General features: G+C 42.6%; 1 protein-coding gene and 1 non-coding gene across 3 annotated transcripts in view; both read right to left on the reverse strand.

Moving 5' to 3' along the window:
• The window catches only part of SEC23IP (SEC23 interacting protein), a 35723-nt gene that overhangs the window by 13043 nt on the left and 1779 nt on the right, over window positions 1–20901 (reverse strand). For both annotated transcript variants that reach the window (XM_066354699.1, XM_066354698.1), the window contains exons 2-13: window positions 19113–19651; window positions 17703–17925; window positions 15735–15928; window positions 14246–14335; window positions 12890–13010; window positions 11469–11558; window positions 10495–10636; window positions 8883–9091; window positions 8459–8577; window positions 8011–8163; window positions 5328–5423; window positions 1359–1556 (exon numbers count right to left, since the gene is read on the reverse strand). In XM_066354699.1, coding sequence (XP_066210796.1) covers window positions 1359–1556; window positions 5328–5423; window positions 8011–8163; window positions 8459–8577; window positions 8883–9091; window positions 10495–10636; window positions 11469–11558; window positions 12890–13010; window positions 14246–14335; window positions 15735–15928; window positions 17703–17925; window positions 19113–19651 — 2174 coding nt within the window. The remainder of the gene's footprint in view (window positions 1–1358; window positions 1557–5327; window positions 5424–8010; window positions 8164–8458; window positions 8578–8882; window positions 9092–10494; window positions 10637–11468; window positions 11559–12889; window positions 13011–14245; window positions 14336–15734; window positions 15929–17702; window positions 17926–19112; window positions 19652–20901) is intronic.
• TRNAI-GAU (transfer RNA isoleucine (anticodon GAU)) lies at window positions 6927–7002 on the reverse strand. Its single transcript has one exon. It is a non-coding gene; the product is annotated as a tRNA-Ile (tRNA).

Raw genomic sequence — 20901 nt, forward strand, 5'->3', positions numbered from 1 at the left:
GTGCCCAGCATCACGAGGGTCCGACCACACTCCACCAGCCAGGCAAAGACCACCGTTTAAAATCCCAAGCACAGTTTCTACTAAATGCGATCACTTCCACACCATTAGAAAGTTGAAGACTCTTAGTGGAACTTAAGTTGGGGCTGTCTGTACTGGTGAGGGAGATGGGGGAAAGGCAATCTCTGTGCCCGTGGGAATGCAAACGGCACAGGCTTGCAAGCACCAGCGGCAGTAACTGTCGACATCTCACGGTACGGCCTTTGGCCCAGCTAACCTTCCGCTACTTATTTAACTGAAAGAAAGAATAAAGAATGTGCACAGAAAAACTGGTTTAAAACTGTTCACCACCGGATCGCTTGAAAAACTAAAACACTGGAAATATCCTCTATATCCAATGTTAGGAGTTGAGTTGTCCTCCTGAAAAAGTATCTCAGACCTTATTTGGAAACAGTGGTACTCAAGCTAAAATAAGGTCTTCAGGGTGGGCCCTGATCCACTATAATGGAACTAGTTTTAAAGGGGAAATTTGGACAGAGAAACACACCAGCGGGAAGATGATGTGAAGGCCAGGGACGGAGGGGGGGGAGGGACGACACGTCATGTGGAAATGAACTGGAGTGATGCAACTATAAGCCAAGGAACACGTGGCAAACCACCAGAAGCCAGAAGGAGGCAAGGAAGGGCCCCTCTACATGCCCTGCTGACACCTCGATCTTGAACTTCCAGCCCCAAGAACTGTAAGACTCAGTGGTGATACCTTGCTACGGAAACCTAGGAAACTAACACATTCAATAAGTAAATGTCAGAATAATTCATAATCTTTCAAAACAATGAAGCACAGCAAGATTCTCTCACAGAAACTGAAGTATCTCCTGAGCATTACTTCCTATTGCCACGTGTGTTGCCAGTGGCTATGAGAAAATAATGCTATGAAATCGAATAGTGGAAAACTGAAATAAAGACAATTTCAAAAGTCAGATGATGTATTCAGCACATATTCAATCCATTTTAAACATAAAAGAAGCATACGATTTTTTTTAATTTTTCTTTAATTTTTAGAGAGGAGAGAGAGAGAGACAGACAGACAGACAGAGAGAGAAGAGGGGAGGAGCAGGAAGCATCAACTCCCATATGTGCCTTGACCAGGCAAGCCCAGGGTTTTGAACCGGTGACCTCAGCGTTCCAGGTCGACGCTTTATCCACTGCGCCACCACAGGTCAGGCAGCGTACGATTTTTATTAAAATCAGTTTTCTCTACCCCTCCCATGAATGTTGAGTATTTAAAGAATTTAAAGATACTAATAAAGACACGTGATTCCAACACGAACTATGCAGCACTAGTCACGGTGTAAACTCACCTGTCCAGTGCCAACTTCGAAAGATTCATAATCGACATGCACAGAAGAAACATAAGCACCAACTGGCAGCTTCCTCTTGGAATCACTAGACTCTGAGGGGAGAGAAGCCGCTTCTGTGGTTTTCTGAACACTTTCCTCTTGTCCTTTTGTTGAAGCCACCGTCGCCGCCTTCTTTTCTGAAGCTGCTTTCTTCTGTTCCTGTGAAATACCAAAATTTCCTAATATGACCTTGAGGGCAAAAGTTCAGTTGTAAGCTCATCACCACAAAACATGCCATTTCAACATGAAGGAACAATTAGCAATTTCTTAGGCACAACAATGATACTGTGGCAATAGAGAAACATATCCCTTTCAGAGACACATACTAAATATATAGAAAAAATGCCATCCATGATGGTATAATTTACTTTAAAATTCTTAGGGAAAAGACATTAAGAGGCAATGAAAAGTCAGCAAAACAGCTACAATTAAATCTAAGTAACAGTCATCATTTTACTTTTGTAATACTTTTCTATGTAAAGATTTAATAAAAAGTTTAAAAATAGAAATTTCTTCCTTTAAGATCTAAACTTTAGACAGGTATTCCAGGAAGTACTCTATCATTTCAAAACACATACTTTTATATGCTTGACTATTGGTGGCACAGTGGATAGAGCACTGAACTGGGACACTGAAGTCCCAATTTCGAAACCTGAAGGTCACCAGCTTCAGCGCGAGCTCATCTGGCTTGAGTGTAGGCTCACCAGCTTGAGCACAGGGTCACCAGCTTGAGCATGGGATCATGACATGATCCAGGGTCGCTGGCTTGAAGCCCAAGGGTTGCCGGCTTGAGCAAGGGGTCACTAATCAGCTGGAGCTCCCCCCCACCATCAAGGCACGTATGAGAAGTAATCAATGAACAACTAAAAGTGCCCCATGACAAATTGAGGGTTCTCATCTCTCTCCCGTCCTCCCCAACCCTCTCTAGCTAAAAAATAGGAATAAGAAATAAGATCACTTTTTATTCTTACTTACTGATTTCAGTGAGAGAGGAAGGGAAAGAGAGAGAGAGAGAGACAGGAACATTGAACCCACAGCCTCTGCACTCCAGGAGGATGCTCCAAACCCCTGGTCGGGAAACTGCCGCTCGCGAGCCACATGTGGCTCTTCCACAAAATACCACGTGCGGTGCTACCTCGATAAGGAATGTACCTACTTATATAGTTTAAGTTTAAAAAATTTGGCTCTCAAAAGAAATTTCAATCGTTGTACTGTTGATGTTTGGCTCTGTTGACTAATGAGTTTGCCAACCACTGCAACCAACTGAGCCATCCAGCCAGGGCAAAAATAAGATCACTTTATACATTTTTATTTCTTTTAAAATATTCTTTTAATGCCATAATTTATATATCCAAATGACTACAGTGTATAAACCAGGTCCCTTCTACAAATTTTCTAAGAACTACAGGACACTTTTCTCCCACTTTTCCTTTGATGGCAGAGGAAAGTCAAGGATATGCCGTGGGGCCTGACCACAGCTCCTTGTTGCTTTGACAGGCTTATGCTTCACTGACGTGCACATGGGACAAATGTTCAGGGAAAACCTTGGGAGGAGTCAACGTATTTAAAAATCCATTTCTTTCGGCCCTGGCCGGTTGGCTCAGTGGTAGAGCGTCGGCCTGGCGTGCGGGGGACCCGGGTTCGATTCCCGGCCAGGGCACATAGGAGAAGCGCCCATTTGCTTCTCCACCCCCACCCCCTCCTTTCTCTCTGTCTCTCTCTTCCCCTCCCGCAGCCAAGGCTCCATTGGAGCAAAGATGGCCCGGGCGCTGGGGATGGCTCCTTGGCCTCTGCTCCAGGCGCTAGAGTGGCTCTGGTCGCGGAGGGGCAGAGCATCGCCCCCTGGTGGGCGTGCCGGGTGGATCCCGGTCGGGCGCATGCGGGAGTCTGACTGTCTCTCCCCGTTTCCAGCTTCAGAATCAATAATAAAAAAAAAAAATCCATTTCTTTCTTTTTTCTTTTTTTTTTGTATTTTTCTGAAGCCAGAAACAGGGAGGCAGTCAGACAGACTCCCGCATGCCCCGACAGGGATTCACCCGGCACGCCCACCAGGGGGCGATGCTCCGCCCATCCGGGGCGTCGCTCTGTTGAGACCAGAGCCACTCTAGCGCCTGAGACAGAGGCCATAGAGCCACCCCCAGCACAGGGGCTGACTTTGCTCCAATGGAGCCTTGGCTGCGGGAGGGGAAGAGAGACAAAGAGGAAGGAGAGGGGGAGGGGTGGAGAAGCAGATGGGCGCTTCTCCTGTATGCCCTGGCCGGGAATTGAATCCAGGACTCCTGCACGCCAGGCCGACACTCTACCACTGAACCAACCAGCCAGGGCCTAAAAATCCATTTCTTATAGAAACATTTGCTCTTGGTATAAGTTTTATAATGTAGTTTACAGCATGCATTTTTAAATTTTTAAATTTCTAAAGTTAAAATTAAGATTTAGATTAAAACAGGTGGTTTGGTGCCAAATCATAACTGGTGATAGACTTGATAAGTAGATCAGCATTTCATGATGCTTTTCAAAAGCATCACAACTTTCTCCGCCATGAGAACACATTTGAGATCCACTCCTTTACAAGAGGAAATTCAAACTTGCACGCTACCACTGGGCCCTCAGGCCCCTCTGCCCTCCCCGCCCCCAGGCCCCTGCTGCTTCAGCACAGGTCCCCCTCTGGAAGGCCACTCCCCTGGTCCTGCCCCTCCTTTAAGCTCCTGCACCAACCCCCTTGGGAAGTCTTCTCTAACCAACCCAGGCCAGAACTGTCACCCTCACCTGGTCTGACCTCATGGACAGCACTCTGGTATAGGACTGATGTGTCATCGGCTGTGGTCAAATCCCTCCCTCAAACTGGACACAATATCATTTCATCTCCAAATCCCAGTAATTGAGCACCATGCCTGACTCAAAAGATGGATTCATAGAATGCTGACTAACTCAATTACTTAAGCTAATCACAATAAATCAGTCCTATTACTAAAGTCACATTAAATAAGGTGGCCTTTGTTAAATTCCAAAGTAACACAAACAAAAGCAGCACAGAAGTTCAAAAATGGATCAACAAAGACTGTCAATAACAATAAAAATAAATTAGCCACCCTAAGTGCTGAATTTTCTAATTAAGTATTTAGAAAAAAAATCTCTGTAAAATTAACTTAATAAGTAAAATAAACAAGTGAGTACCCTGGCCAGACATCTTGGTTGGTTAAAGTGTCATCTCAAACACAAAGGTTTCCAGTTCAATCCCGGCCAAGACACATACAGGAGCAGACTGATACTGCTGTCTGTCTGTCTCTTGCTAAAATCAATTTTAAAAAATTATAAATAAGTGAGCTTCCCCAGTTGTTTTCTTTTTCAATGCTTTTTAGTTGTTGCTGTTTTGTATCGTCAGGACTTTCTGGTTATTAGTGATAAGATCTGTGTGTGCTCTCACTTCACAGGGAGGGACGGGGAAGAGAGAAAGTGAGCACCGCTGAGTGGGTTCACCTTCACATGCATTACTTCATCCCACTCCAACCCTACAAGGCAGGTGTTAACATTCCCACCTGAGAACTGAAGGGACCAAGGCACAGAAAAGGTAAGCAAACTGCTCATGACTATGTAGTTACACGTGGCTTAACTGGACTCAGAGTCACCACTCATCCCACCTGTCCAGGGTGGACCCAGTTTCTGCCCCGGGAGACTCCCATTCTAAAAGTGACAGTCCTTTGTCCAGGGAATCCCCTCAGTCCCAAGCACACTGAGGGTCAGTTCCCCTAACTGGAACTGAAACCCAGTCCTGACTGACTCCCAACCCTGAGCTTCCATCAGCTCCACACCTCTGTCCTGGGGCAGGGGGCTCACTAGCTGGCCCGACCACACGGTATTAACAACTTCCAGAATATCAACAAACTAGTCACAGATGAGTTTTGTTTTCTTTGGGGACGAGATGCACTTTACCAGTTTGACTGCTTTATGGTTTACGAAGTTAGCTATCTTCTTTCTGGGCCCCAGAGGAATCCCCATCTCCTTCAGATCATCAACTGTACACATAAGCTGTAAAAGAAAACAAGCACAGTAATTAGTCTAGTGACAGAAACGAAACTGAAAGAAGGGAACTACACAAAAAATGACACATCTAAAACAATCTATGATCTAGTCAGTTTTTTTAGAAGTTCTTTTGTTTGTTTTTAAATCATGGATTAATTTAGGCTGTAAAATCTTAGCCCTCCATATCCAAATCATTTTACCGATTTTTTAACAGAAAATTCATATACAAATCCAAAGCTACAGTGAAGCTGAAGCTCTGAGCCTCTGCCAGCCGACCCTGCCCCAACCACCCAGCCCAGCCCTGGGCAGCAGCTGTGACTATCTGCTCTTCTTCAAGAGAGATGTCTCATGCACACACAGCACCTACATGCTTTTCCGTGTGGGACCTACTATGCAAACAGGACTGAACCTTTGATCTCTTCACACGACGTACATAAGAGATCATCTGACACCAGTGTCTCTGACAATCTATTCTCCCACCAGCTACAAGGGCATGCCTCTCTGGATGCACCGTGAACGACTTCACTAGTGCCCTAGCAGTGGACAGGAGGCATTTCTAAGGTTTTGCTAGTACAAACAATGTTGCAGTATCCTTGAATATATTCTTGTGTGAATATTTCTCTATAGGAAATATCCTGGCAGTGAATTTGCTAGGGCAAAGGGTATGTTTTTTATGTTCTAAGATACTGCCAAACTGCCCTCCATAAAGGTTGTACCAATTTACACACTTACCAATAATATGTAACAGTGCCTACCTCCCCTCATCCTAGCCACATAGTATACAGGGTAGAGCAAAAGCAGGTTTACAATTGTTCATATAGAAAATAATAAGCAATAACACAATATTCGTATAGAAAATAATAAATAATAACACAAGAATAAACTCTGGCCCTTGCCGGATAGCTCAGTTGGTTAGAGCATCACCCTGATATGCAAAAGCTGTGTGTTCGATCCCTGGTCAGGGCACATACCTGTCTGTCTCTCCCCCACTTCTTCTCTCTCTAAAATCAGTTAAGTAAAATTTTTTAAAAAAGAAAGCTGAGCCTGGCCTGTGGTGACAACAGTGGATAGAGCATCAACCTGGAACACTGAGGTTGCTGGTCCCCATGCTTGCCTAGGCAAGGCATACAGGAAGCACCTATGAGTTGATGCTTCCCGCTTCTCCCCTCCTGTCTCTCTTCCTTTCTCTCCTCTTTTTATTTTTTATTTTATTTATTTTTTTTTTTGTATCTTTCTGAAGCTAGAAACAGGGAGGCAGTCAGACAGACTCCTACATGCACCTGACCGGGATCCACCCAGCACGCCCACCAGGGGGCGATGCTCTGCCCATCCAGGGTGTCGCTCTGTTGTGACCAGAGCCAGTCTAGCGCCTGAGGCAGAGGCCATGGAGCCATCCCCAGCGCCCGAGCCATCTTTGCTCCAATGGAGCCTTGCTGTGGGAGGGGAAGAGAGAGACAGAGAGGAAGGAGGGGGGGAGGGGTGGAGAAGCAGATGGGTGCTTCTCCTGTGTGCCCTGGCCGGGAATCGAACCCGGGACTTCCGCACATCAGGCCGACGCTCTACCACTGAGCCAACCGGCCAGGGCCTCTCTCCTCTTTTTAAAAATTAACGTAAAAAAAATTTTTTTTTTACAAAAAAAAAAGCTCTTTTGCGTGCTCACAATTATAAACATACTCTTGCCCCACCACCCTGTATTTCAAAGTCTGTCTGCCAAACTGGTAAGTTAAAAACATCATTGCACTTTTCATTTGCATTTCTCTTAGGAGCTTCCTTATAGGAAGCTGTGTTACTGTCTTTCCTGTCTACCATCTGTTCTTCTTCTTTCCCTATTTGCCCATTGTGTTATCTCTGTGTAAGCCACTTGTAGAAGCTCTGAACAAGAGCGGAGTGAGCCATTTGTCTATAATATGTGTTCCAAATATTCTTCTTAACCTGTTGACCTTTAGCTGTTGTTCATGGCATCTCCTGCTGTGCAATTCTTTTTTTTTTTTTTTTTTTTTGTATTTTTCTGAAGCTGGAAACGGGGAGAGACAGTCAGACAGACTCCCGCATGCGCCCGACCGGGATCCACCCGGCACGCCCACCAGGGGCAACGCTCTGCCCACCAGGGGGCGATGCTCTGCCCCTCCGGGGCGTTGCTCTGCTGCGACCAGAGCCACTCTAGCGCCTGGGGCAGCCCAGCGCCCGGGCCATCTTTGCTCCAATGGAGCCTTGGCTGTGGGAGGGGAAGAGAGAGACAGAGAGGAAGGGGGGGGGTGGAGAAACAAATGGGCGCTTCTCCTATGTGCCCTAGCCGGATATCGAACCCGGGTCCCCCGCACGCCAGGCCGACGCTCTACCGCTGAGCCAACCGGCCAGGGCCTGCTGTGCAATTCTTTTGCTTTTACGGCTTCCAGGTTTGTGTCACACTTAGAAAAGCTTCCTCAGATTATTAACTTTTTTAATCCTCCTGTGTCCTCCAACTTTTTAAACATTTAAATCTCTGCCTTATCTGGAATGTATTATGATCTAAGTATTTAAGTCATTCTTAATTTTCAACTTACACAGAGGAAAAGGAATTTTAAACAGAAATGAATCAAACTATCATCAGTACCAGAGATTCCATATCGATCTTCTCCTTTTCAAAAGTGCTAACATACTCAGAGAGGCTAAGTGCTCCCAGAGTTTCTTGCAAAGTTAGGACTTTTTCATCTTCAACATCAAGGTCACAAGACTCATCCAGGGTCAGCTTTGGCTCTTCAGGCAACTTTTAAAAAAAATTAGGGAAAACAGCATAAAGCTTAGAAAACTTCCCATAAAATGTCTCACAATCTACATAAAATCTTAACCCATTCTGCTCTGTAAACAAACCATAATTTTTGGTAGCTTGTCATCCAGTTTGGTAAGCTGTAATACATTACTCACGCCCCCACTTCGTACAGTAAATGAGAGCATGGTTTCATTGCCCTTGTACCCTCAGTGTACTCTGACATACAGAAGCAGTTTAGACCTCGGAAAACTGTTCACTCCACCTCCAAACCTAAGCGTCACTTGAGCCATACCTGCTTTTCCTGAAAACGTGGCTGCATCACAACTCCATTAGCAACAGCAAAAGGCCCAGGAGACTTTGATAAAGTCAAATCTTTTTGATTAGACAGGATATCAAACAATATTAAAGAACCTAAAAAAAAAGAAGCATTTCGCTTTATAATGTCTAGGTGTTTTCTATAACACTAAATATATTCTCCTTTTTCTCAGTCTCAGAAATCATACAAAATTTATATGTTAATCAAGACCTGATAATCACTATTCTTATTTTACCAAATAGCAGAATAAAACATAAAAGAGAAATAGCAAACTCAAAGCGTTCATTTCTACCCTTTATAAATCTTTAAGCCTGTAATTCTAAATCTTGTGCTGTCATCCACACTGAAAGCGGTGATAACTCAACAGTGTGTTTACAATGTGGCTACTTGACAGATTTACCTAAACTGTGACCAGCAACGGAGACCCCTCCTTTGAAGTCTGGGTTCCGACTCATAAAGAGTGCATGCAGACGGTTTAGCTCCATTCCCACTTTTTCCACAATCTTCTGACAGTAGGTAGGACTATTGTAGAACAAAATATCTAGCAAGGTTTCATTGGTAAAGTGACGAAATCGACCAATACTTGGTAAAGTGATTTTCTTAATACTCCTGTTTAGAAAGAAAAAAAGTATATTGTCAGTAGCTGCCTTAAATCTATAAATTATTTTTAAGTTTAGATTTTGAATCCTGAAAATACACTGAATAAAAAAATCCCACAGACTAATTATGACTTAAGTTTGTGGACAGCATTATTATAAATAAATCAAGATACAGCAAAATAGTAGCTATTTGTGCCTTTAACTATGCTATGAATTTTGGGATTCTCTAAAGAATTATATAAAAAAGGCTTATGAAAAGACTTTTGTTTATAATTTCTCTTCATTTTTTTCCAATGTACTGGAAACCAGGCTATCTGACAAAAATGGTGGGTGGAAAGGGCAGCAGAGAAAGCAGCAGAAGTAGGAAAGGAGCTTAATGGAATAAAAATCTTTCCTGATTGAGAATGACCAAGAGCATCCAGAGGGAGGGACGGAGGGAGAGAGAAAGAAAGAAAGAGAAAGAGAGAGAAAGAGAGAGGGGGGGGGGAAGGAAGGAAGGAAGGAAGGAAGGAAGGAAGCAAGGAAGGAAGGAAGGAGAGAGAAAGAGAGAGAAAGAAATGAAGAAAGAAAGAAAGAAAGAAAGAAGAAAGAAAGAAAGAAAGAAAGAAAGAAAGAAAGAAAGAAAGAAAGAAAGAAAGAAAGAAAGAAAAGAAGGAAAACACCATTATAACAGGGCCCAGCATGAACAGAATGCTGTTTGCAGGATGAGTTTTATTAAACTATGTGCCTGAAACATGACATTCACCAAAAGTCAGATATTATTAGCCCTGTGTCCTAGCATAAATATTACCTAAAGTTAAACAAATATCTAAATCTGTGCTTCTCATTTAGGAGCATTCACAACTGAGTGGGAGCATTTTCAGTTGTTGCAGTGCCTGGTGAATGCTGGGGACATTCAGTGGCATTTAGACTGAGGATAATAAATGGCCCACATACACATCAATCTGACATAACAAAGACCTGTCCTGCCAAAAGAGCCTCCACTGAGAAAGCATGATCTAAATCAGAGTGCTCAACCAAGCATTTCACCCCCAGGGACATTTGCAGTGACTAGAGACATTCTGGCTGTGACACAGGAGAAGAACATGCTACTATTCTCTAGTGAGCAGAGACCAGGGATGCTGCCAAGCGCCCTGTAGTGCACAGGACAGCCCCTATCTGAACCACTGTACATCAGTGTTTTAATTTTCCTAGGCTCTCTTAAATAGTTATAGTAAGAACATATGCATACACACATACACATATATGTGCATATATACGTATACACTTAACAGCCAGTATTACTTATATGTCAGAGCAAATATAAACTTAAAATTAAAAAAAAAAACATTTATTGAAACCATAATAAACTACTTCATATGGTTTAATCTAAGTTTGAATAAGCTGAAAAACAAGTTATCAAAATCCACCAACCTGTCAACACCGGTGGCATCCCCACCCAAGGAACTATGCCAGTGAACCGGCAGGAACTCCACTCTGCTTACTTTCCGATCTTCCAGGGATTTCTTGAAATGTGTCTGCAGCAATTTGAGAGAAACCACCCTAAAATCATCCACTTAAAAAAAATCAGGGAAAACAACAAATTAGTTACAATTTCCTAGTTTGATAGGTAGTTAGCAATTACCTCAACGAGGCGTGTATTTCCTAGAACACAAACTTTTCCTTAAAGAAAGAAGGATTTAGCCCCCAAAATAACAAATGTAATGTTTAGAAGTTCTTTTAAACTTTTCATTATTTTAGAGGCATGGATAAATGACTGGAAAACATTCGTTTAGTTTAACTACCACATTAGGCAGCGCGCACCACGGGCACAGACTCTGGAATCCAACTCCCTGCTCCGGAAAATACAGACCACGACAGGAGAGAGGTTCCTCAGCCCTTTGGGCCTCAGTTCCTCACCTAATAGTGGGGACCACAGTGACAGCACTGTACACCAGGGCTTTATTGTGAGGGTTAAATGATATTTGCAAGATATTTGGTACATGCCAAGTATTCAATAGACATGAACTACTATACAGACTCAAAAATAAAACTTCAAATATTTCTGTCAATCAGGCAGATTCATACTTCTATTAAACAATTTCTCACAGCTAATTCACTATAAATCAATTCAATCTGCAGGTGTTCCTAGTGGCTGGAAGTGCTCAGGCAGAGGTTGTCCAAAAGGCTCAATTATTTCCAAACTCCTATCTAATTCTTCACAGTACCCAGAATTTTATGAGTTATACATGTCAATAAGAACAAATCAAGTACAAATTAATAATTCTCAGTGATCATTTTATCTCCTCCTATAGTCCCTCATCTGAAAGCTATTTTTAAAATGAACATTCAAAAGTCCTTCTATTAGTTCTCAAACCATTCCATGAAATAAAATGACTAATGCTTACCACATTCAATGATGCTTCTAAAGCGCAAGTCACACACAGGTCCAATGCCATGCACTATGAACACCAAATGGTCAACCTGAGGCATTTCCCCTGCAGAAGAAATACACACATACATAAAAGCTAGAAACTTGTTCAGATTTTCTTAACTGAATAGCAATATTCTAGATACCCCTTTGTCATCACAAACTTACCAAAGAAATTCATGACCCTTCCAACCTAATAAGCCTCGTTACCAAATAAGAAAAGGAAAACAAACTCCGTTTTTGCAAATAACAGTGAACTGGACCAAGGAGGGGAGGACGCAGGCTGTCTCTGGTCCCAGACGTCATCAGCACATGATGACCAGCAGTTCTGCACCTACAGAGGCTACAGAACCCTGTGATTTCTTCAGAACCCTACAGGCCACTGCACCCCATATGGAGAATCAATTTGCCAATAAAAGACTTTAAAATCTTTCCCCCAAATCCTTCTCTTTGATTTGTTACATTCATGCATACTATATATAAGAACATCTCCAAGTTAAATCTACTATTTTACTCTGGTAATTTCATTCAGACTCATAATATGAGCACATTCATCTTGTAATTTTGTAGGACAATGAAACAAACGTAAAGGATGTAACTGTCAAAATAAAATCCATAATTTAAATGGAATAGGAGACCCCAAAGCACAAACACTGGGGCAGTGCTTAGCAAACCATGGCTCACAAGCCAAATGCTACTCACTGCTGCTTTTATAAATAAAGTTTTACTGCCTGGCCTGTGGTGGCGCAGTGGATCAAGTGTCAACCTGGAACACTGAGGTCGCCAGTTGAAAACCCTGGGCTTGCCCGGTCAAGGCACATACAGATGGGAATTGATGCTTCCTGCTCCTCTCCCCTTTCTCTCTCTCTCTCTCTCTCTCTCTCTCTCTCTCTCCCTCTCTCCTCTAAAATGAATAAAATAATTTTAAAATAAATAAATAAAGTTTTGCTGAAACACAGCTATGCCCATTTGTTTTCATACTGATGCATTCAAACTACAAGGGCAGAGTTGAATAGATGCAAGAGTCCATATGGCCTGTGAAGCCTGTAATATTTACTATCTGTCCTTTACAGAACACATTTGCCACTCCAGCACTAGAGTAAGACAAAGTAAATAAGACATGACAGAACAAGCCCCCAAACGGCCAAAAGCCTAGTCTCAATCAGCAAACTGTTTCTTCACAAAAATATGTATTTTAGAATTCATATTACATGGCTTGTCTATCTTCAGAGAATTCTAAATGTAAAAATAAACATTAAAAGGTAGTAAAATTTTTAAAAAGATATTTGCCAGCCTGGCTGAGTTCTGTATGTTACGACAGGTAATTCTAATAACTTTCTTTTTGTCATTATTCTGAAGAATAATACTAAAATAGAGATGTCTAGAAATTATACACACCATCGGGAAGTTCATCAAGGCTATCATCAATTCCACGCTTCACAACCCGGGGCCTTGTCTGTCCATCTTGGGTTGTCCCCCATTCATCTGGCACTGATGAAGGCTGGAACTGTACGATAACCTTCAAGACACAACAGAAGGATTACAACAGAGCTCACTCCCAAATTCATTTCCACTACAGGCTAAATAATGTATTTCAATGCATAACAAACTACTTCATAGTATGAATAATTTATATGTCAAGTACTACCACTGTTTCCCCAAAATCAACCTAACAGTCCTGCTCGTGTTCATTAGCCATTAAAACTAAGCAAATCAGCCCTAGCCGGTTGGCTCAGTGGTAGAGCGTCGGCCTGGCATGCGGGAGTCCCAGGTTCGATTCACAGCCAGGGCACACAGGAGAAGAGCCCATCTGCTTCTCCACCCTTCCCCCTCTCCTTCCTCTCTGTCTCTCTCTTCCCCTCCCGCAGCCAAGGCTCCATTACAGCAAAGTTTGCCCAGGCGCTGAGGATGGCTCTGTGGCCTCTGCCTCAGGTGCTAGAATGGCTCTGATTGAGGCAGAGCAACGCCCCAGATGGGCAGAGCATCGCCCCCTGGTGGGCATGCCGGGTGGATCCCGGTCGGGCGCATGCGGGAGTCTGTCTGACTGCCTCCCCGTTTCCAACCTCAGAAAAATACAAAAAAAAAACAATTAAAAAAAAAAAAAAAAGTAAGCAAATCAATGCCATAATTTCCATTGCTTATGTTGGAAAATAACACAACTAAATCAGTAGTATACCTTAATTTAGAAATTTAATGTAAATATCAAATTTACACAAAAAATTAAGGACAAGTTACATGTATTAACAAAGTCTACTGACAAATGAATTTTCAATGCCAAGCTAACATCTTTCATGTTAACTGATTTACCCACCTTCAGCTAACATGTTGCCATAAAGAGAAACTTTATGAGACAAATTTAAATTTTATTTTTGTTTCTATGATCAATATGAATTACAGCAGTGTTTTTCAACCACCAGTCCACGGACCCATCTGCCAGAAATTTTGTGCTGGTCCGTGAAAAAGTTCACCACCCTGATGTTATATGAAGATTATAGACCCAATAATCCTAGTCGAATTTGCTTATACTCAGGGTGATTTCTGCCTTAGTGGTCCCCAAAATAATTTTCCTATTTTCACTGGTCCCCAAGTGTAAAAAAGGTTGAAAACCACTGTACTATAATAAACTTAAAAGCAATGCACTTGTTATAAATATAACCCTACTGCAGATATTAATAATCAACATTTATCAAATACATTTGGCAAAATAATTATTTAAATGAATCTAAATACTTCAAAAGCTTAAAAGAATATTACCTTTGGATTGTGCATAACAATTGTCTCTCCACTTGGAAACTCTAATCGGCGGTGCCACTGATTTGTGGTTACTGCTTTTTTATACTCAGCCTACAATGGAAACAACATATCCATTATTAGAAATCTATTATCACATTAAGAGAAAAGTGGAAGAAAATTATAACTACGATGGTAATAATAATAACAGGAAGCCTGACCAGGCAGTGGCGCAGTGGATAGAGCGTCAGACTGGGATGCGGAAGACCCAGGTTTGAGACCGCGAGGTCTCCAGCTTGAGCGCAAGCTCATCCGGTTTGAGCAAAAAGCTCACCAGCTTGAGCCCAAGGTCGCTGGCTCAAGCAAGGGGTTACTTGGTCTGCTGAAGGCCCAGGGTCAAGGCACATATGAGAAAGCAATCAATGAACAATTAAGGTGTTGCAACGCTCAACGAAAAACTAATGATTGATGCTTCTCATCTCTCCGTTCCTGTCTGTCTATCCCTGTCTATCCCTTTCTCTGTCTCTGTTAAAAAAAAAAAAGAATAACAGGAAAACAGTTCTCATGTACTAAATGGTTACAATACTTATCACTTTATGTATATTACTTTATTGAATTAATTACTCTAAATCACTCCTATATAATATTACCCATATTACATAAAGGCAAAATTTATTAGTTTCCCAGAGCTGCCAAAACACACAAACTGAGTGGCTTAAAACAGCAGAAATTTATTCTCTCAGAATTCTTGAGGCCTGAAGTCTGAGATCCAAGTGTCAGCAGAGCCACGTTCCCTCTGAACCCTCTAGGGAATGCCTTCCTTGCCTCTTCTTAGCTCCTGGTGGCCGGCTGACGATATTCTGTGTCCCCTGACTTACAAGTGCATCACTCCAACCCTCTATTTTCACACGGTGTTCTATGTCTGTTTTAACCTGGCTGTCTTCTTAAAAAGATACCAGACATATTCCACTATGTTCTCATCTTAAATAATTGTATGTACAACGATCTTATTTGCAAACAAAGTGACATTCTGAGCTACTGGAGACTGGGTCTTCAAGATATTCTGGGGGACACAATTCAACCTCTAGCAGACATTGTAAATCATAGAGATTACACACTGGTAAACAGCAAAGGCAGAACTGTGGCTCACTCTTGCCCACAACTTCTGATACCAAAGATCTTTGGGCATAGGATCAAGGCTGACTCTCTTCTAAACAGTCTGCTCCCTGTGCTAGTATTACATGAGGCTCCGATGTACATAGGGCCTACCCTTTTTTTAAAGAAAAGTATAAAGCAGTCCTGGCCTGGCTGCTCAGTTGGTTAGAACACTGTTCCCAAAGGCCAAGGTTGTAGGTTCAATCCCCCGTGCTAGAAGCAACCAGTGAAGGCATAAATAAGTCGAGCAACAGATGAATGGTTCTCTCTCCCCCTCTCCCTTCCTCTTTCTTTCTCTAAAATCAATCAATTTAAAAAAAGGTTTAAAAAAAAGCATAAAGGAATCAAGCCCACATACCTCTAGTTCTTCACTGAATTCCTCTGTATAGGGAATAAACCTGCTATCTGTGTCCCCTTTGTAAAACCAAGTACAGCGTCTCACTTCGGTGGGCTCCTCGTCCCAGTACACAGCCTTCCGCATCCGGTCGTACAGGAAGACATCGTAGCGCCCACCATCCGTGCCCAGCACCACGCTCTCGGGGTCTGGCTGGACTGCAGCACAAAGTCCACATTCTAACCCAGTACTTCCAAGGCATATTTAAAACTAGTAAATAATAAATACAGTGACTAGCTGATCCTTAGAGACAAAGCTGTAAGCTCATTTAATTTAAAAATAGTTTAAGATTAACCTGTGCTGATTAAAATTATGATTCTTTTTAAGTGAAGAAAGAGCCAGGGAAAAATTTTAAAACATGCCCATAAATTAATTCAAATAACTAGTAGATTTTCTTTTTAAACCAAAGCAGCAACACTCACAAAGTATATTTCTAAAGACTATTAATAGGTCATTTTGTTGTTGTTGTTGTTACGGAGACAGAGAGAGACAGAAAGAGGGACAGACAGACAGGAAGGGAGAGAGATGAGAAGCATCAGTTCTTCTTTGCGGCACCTTAGTTGTTCATTGACTGCTTTCTCATATGCACCTTGACCAGGGGCTACATAAGACCGAGTGACCCCTTGCTCAAGCCAGCGACCATAGGCTCAAGCTGGTGAGCCTTGCTCAAACAAGATGAGCCCACGCTCAAGCCAGCAACCTTGGGGTTTCGAACCTGGGTCCTCCACATCACAGTCTGATGCTCTATCCACTGTGCCACTGCCTGGTCAGGCTTAATAGGTCATTTTTAAGTCCCATGATAAAATATCAGAACAAAGAAATACTATATTTCTATACTGCAAGTTCTCAGAGCTTTAACACGCTCCTGTGTACTATCTATCTCAAAAAGTGGATGTAGTTATGGCATTTCTAAAACATCTGAAAAAGTGTTCCACTTTTTCACAGTGCCTTAAGAAATAAGATTCCCAGGCCTGACCTGTGGTGGCGCAGTGGATAAAGCGTTGACCTGGAATGCTGAGGTCGCCGGTTCAAAACCCTGGGCTTGCCTGGTCAAGGCACATATGGGAGTTGATGCTTCCTGCTCCTCCCCCTGCTCTCTCTCTATCTCCCCTCTTTCTCTAATAAAAATGAATAAATAAAATCTAAAAAAAAAAAAAAAGAAATAAGATTCCCATTGAAAATGCTTTATAGGCCCTGGCAGGTTGGCTCAGAGGTAGAGCATCAGCCTGGCGTGCAGGAGTCCCGGGTTCGATTCCTGGCCAGGGCACACAGGAGAAGTGCCCATCTGCTTCTCCACCGCTCCCCCTCTCCTTCCTCTCTGTCTCTCTTTCCCCTCCCGCAGCCAAGGCTCCATTGGAGCAAAAATTGGCCCGGGCGCTGAGGATGGCTCTGTGGCCTCTGCCTCAGGTGCTAGAATGGCTCTGGTTGCAACAGAGCAATACCCCAGATAAGCAGAGCATCGCCCCCTGGTGGGTGTGCCGGGTGGATCCCGGCCAGGTGCATGCGGGAGTCTTTCTGACTGCCTCCCTGTTTCCAACTTTGGAATATTAAAAAAGAAGGGAGAAAGGGAGGAAGGGAGGAAGGAAGGAAAGAAAATGCTTTATAAACACCCTACAGTTACAAATAAATAAGGAAAATGGGAAACCTGATACCCCCCCCAAAAAAAGGAGAAAAAGAAAATTGACACTGGAATATATGAACTACTTTCTCTGATTTAAAATGCCTTTAAACAGGGAAGAAAACTACTAGAACACTTCTTCGAATACCTTGATCAAATAACTCAAGACTTACATCAATATCACCATCTTAAGGTACAGAGTGGGGGGGGGGGGGGCAGTCTGCAAGGATTAAGGAATGTGACATTTACAAAAAGTAAGCCCTGGATAAATAAGCTTAATTTCTTCTGTCCCTAATATCATAATCAGTGCTTACCTGAATTATAGACTTCTTCAAGATTCAGAGAGTCAAACACACTGAAAGGCATCCACAGCTGTCTGTGCTCCACCTCTCTGCAGTGAAACCAGTGGGGCTGCACAGGCTCGTACTGGTTTTGAAGCACGAAGGGAGGTGGCACTTGCCCAGAGGGACCCACAGCTCTCGCGAGTGCCTGCTGCTGTGCCGGAGAGGACAGCCCTGACTGCACTGACGGAGGAATCTGGAGGTGACAGAAAGGTTAAGGCCGTCATGCTTGCTCCAAGGGACAGTTCTGTACATGCTTCAGACCCATTATCAAGGGCCTGTGCATCAGTATCATTTACATTAAATAAAATGCAATCCAGTATCTATCCTCAAGATTAAGTTAGGTTACACTCTATTACACAATACTGCTATCTCTGTCACTCTGGGGTGGCCTCTTTCTTTTCATTGTTTCCATTTTTTGGATATAGTTAACTTCCCTTTGGACGTCAGCAGGATACCAGTCGGGGAAAAAAGCACAAGGGAATTTCATAAAATTTATCCAATGCAAATGCTATTCCATTACTCTCCTGAGATAGTTTAACTGTCTAGATCCAAACTCCATAAATGCAAATAAAAGAAATTACTGGAGTAATCAATTTTAGTCCTTGTAAATATCTTGACTGGATAGTATACTTAAAAAATGAGAAGTTGGGCCTGACCAGGCGGTGGCGCAGTGGATAGAGCGTCAAACTGGGATGCGGAAGGACCCAGGTTCGAGACCCCGAGGTCTTCAGCTTGAGTGCGGGCTCATCTGGTTTGAGCAAGGCTCACAGCTTGAGCCCAAGGTTGCTGGCTCGAGCAAGGGGTTACTCGGTCTGCTCAAGACCCGCGGTCAAGGCACGTATGAGAAAGCAATCAATGAACAACTAAGGAACCACAACGAAGAATTGATGTTTCTCATCTCTCTCCCTTCCTGTCTGTCTGTCCCTTCCTGTCCCTCTCTCTGTCTCTGCCAAAAAATAAAAATTAAAAAAAATTAAAATGTTAAAAAAAAATGAGAAGTTGGTGGTCTATTAAGATAACAATTGCTTCAACTCTCACCAGTTCTTAGATTACATTTTTTGTTATCTTACACTAAAATGTAGAAATATTGGCACAGATTAACTCATTAAAATCAATTACTATTTCAATACGGATAATACAAACTAAAAGTTAAACCACTTGATGAGCTACCTTTAAGAGTATGTTTGCTTCAAAGAACACAGCTTACAAAAAATATCCTCTGAAATTAATTTGTCATCATATGGATTCTAAAATGCACTGTGCCTTTAAAAACATAGGCTAAGTGAGAGAGAGAGAGAGAGAGAGAGAGAGAGAGACACACACACACACACACACTGAAAATTGAAGTGAGTAATAAGATACAAAAACATGTCTCCATACCGGCGGCAAAGACCCTGGAGGCGTCTGGTACATGTGAACAGGGGCTCCAGAGGGTGCGGGCTGGGAGGGGTGGCCTGGTGCTTGGCACTGCTGCAGCTGTGGTGGTGTGATATAAGGATTCGCTCTGCTGCTCATGGGAGTATGGCGATAGGGATTGTATCCTTGTGGGGGTGTTCCTTGGGGTGGGCTCCCAAAATTTGAAGGAGGGAGACTACTTGGCTGAGAATGAGAAGGCAAATAAGTACTTGTTCCCATCGGTGAAGAAGCTGGAGCAACATACTGAGCCTTCGAAATAGATGGTGGAAATGCATTCAACACATCTTGGGATCCGGTTGTGAACGGGAGGGCCGCTGGGGGCTTGGAGAACGCTGACTGTCCAGTGGATGCTGCTGCAGTTGTTAATGGTGACTGTCCAATATTCCCAAACGGATCACTGCTGCTTGACACCTGAGAGAAGTAACTAAACGTCTGTGGGGGAGATGTGTGAGCAGAAGTCTGACCAAGGAAGCTGTCCTCCTCGCCAACATCTGTGGAATCCTCTGAAAGACAGAGAGAGCAAATGGTAAAGGGTATGCTATCGCTCTGGCCGGATGGCTCAGCTGGTAAGAGCACCATCCCGAAGAGCAGAGGTTGCCGGTTCAGTCCCTGGTCAGGGCACATACAGAACAGACTGATGTTCCTGTCTCTCTGTCTGTCTCTCCCTCTTCCTCCCTGTAAAATCAATAAAATAAACTTTTTTTAAAAGGGTATGCTATCATTCTGTAGTTCTAGCTCTTGTACTTATTCTGTTGTTCAAACTTAAGAGTTCTACATTCTAGAAAAAAAACTGGAAACTTTTCTTTTTCTTTGAAAACTTCTCCATAAAATGAAAATCTAAAAAATACAGAATAAGAAACAAGTAAAGGAGAAAAAAATTATATATAATTCATTCATAAGCCCACCTTCCAGAGACAATCACCATTAACAATATTGTGGTGCATATCTTCCCATACTTTTTAAGTAAGTATAAATAGTTATATGTTATTTATTTTGCTAATATATACCTGCCTGACCTGTGGTGGCTCAGTGGATAAAGCATGAACCTGGAACGCTGAGGTTGCTGGTTCAAAACCCTGGGCTTGCCTGATCATGGCACACACAGGAAGCTTCCCTCTCCTCCACCCCGCCTCTAAAATGAACTAAAAAATCTTTTTAAAAAAATATAGAAATTATACATATTTGTATATAAAAGTTTTTTTAAATAAAAAAAAATCTATACTTACTATTTTTACATGTGCTTTTGAATGCTCTTTTTTCCTGTTAAGACCTCAAACAGAGGCCCTAGTTGGGTGTCTCAGTGGATAAAAGTGTCATCCCAGCACACCAAGGTCGTGGGTTTGATCCCCAGTCAGGGCATATAAGAGAAGCAATCAATAAATGCACAAACTTAACGGAACAACTAAGTGGAATGGCGAGTTGATGCTTCTCTTCCTTCCCCTCCCTCCCTCCTTCTCTCTCTCTCTCTCACTTCCTCTCTCTATCTTAAATCAACAGACAATTTTTTTTAATTCCACTACCCAAATACACATAACTTTATTTCTACAGTAATAACAAGACACTAAAGCACAGATATTAACTCTGTTGACGAGAAGGGGCGTGTCAGGGCCCTTACCTACAAAACACTCATTGTGCAAATGAACATGTGGTATTTGTATTCACAGGCAAAGTAGGTCAACCATGAATTGCCATCCCTAAAATCAGAGTGTCACACCAGATAATCTGTCATTAGAGAACGCCATATCAGTAGGAA

Source organism: Saccopteryx leptura, chromosome 13 (assembly GCF_036850995.1).
Source record: "Saccopteryx leptura isolate mSacLep1 chromosome 13, mSacLep1_pri_phased_curated, whole genome shotgun sequence".
Taxonomy (NCBI): domain Eukaryota; kingdom Metazoa; phylum Chordata; class Mammalia; order Chiroptera; family Emballonuridae; genus Saccopteryx; species Saccopteryx leptura.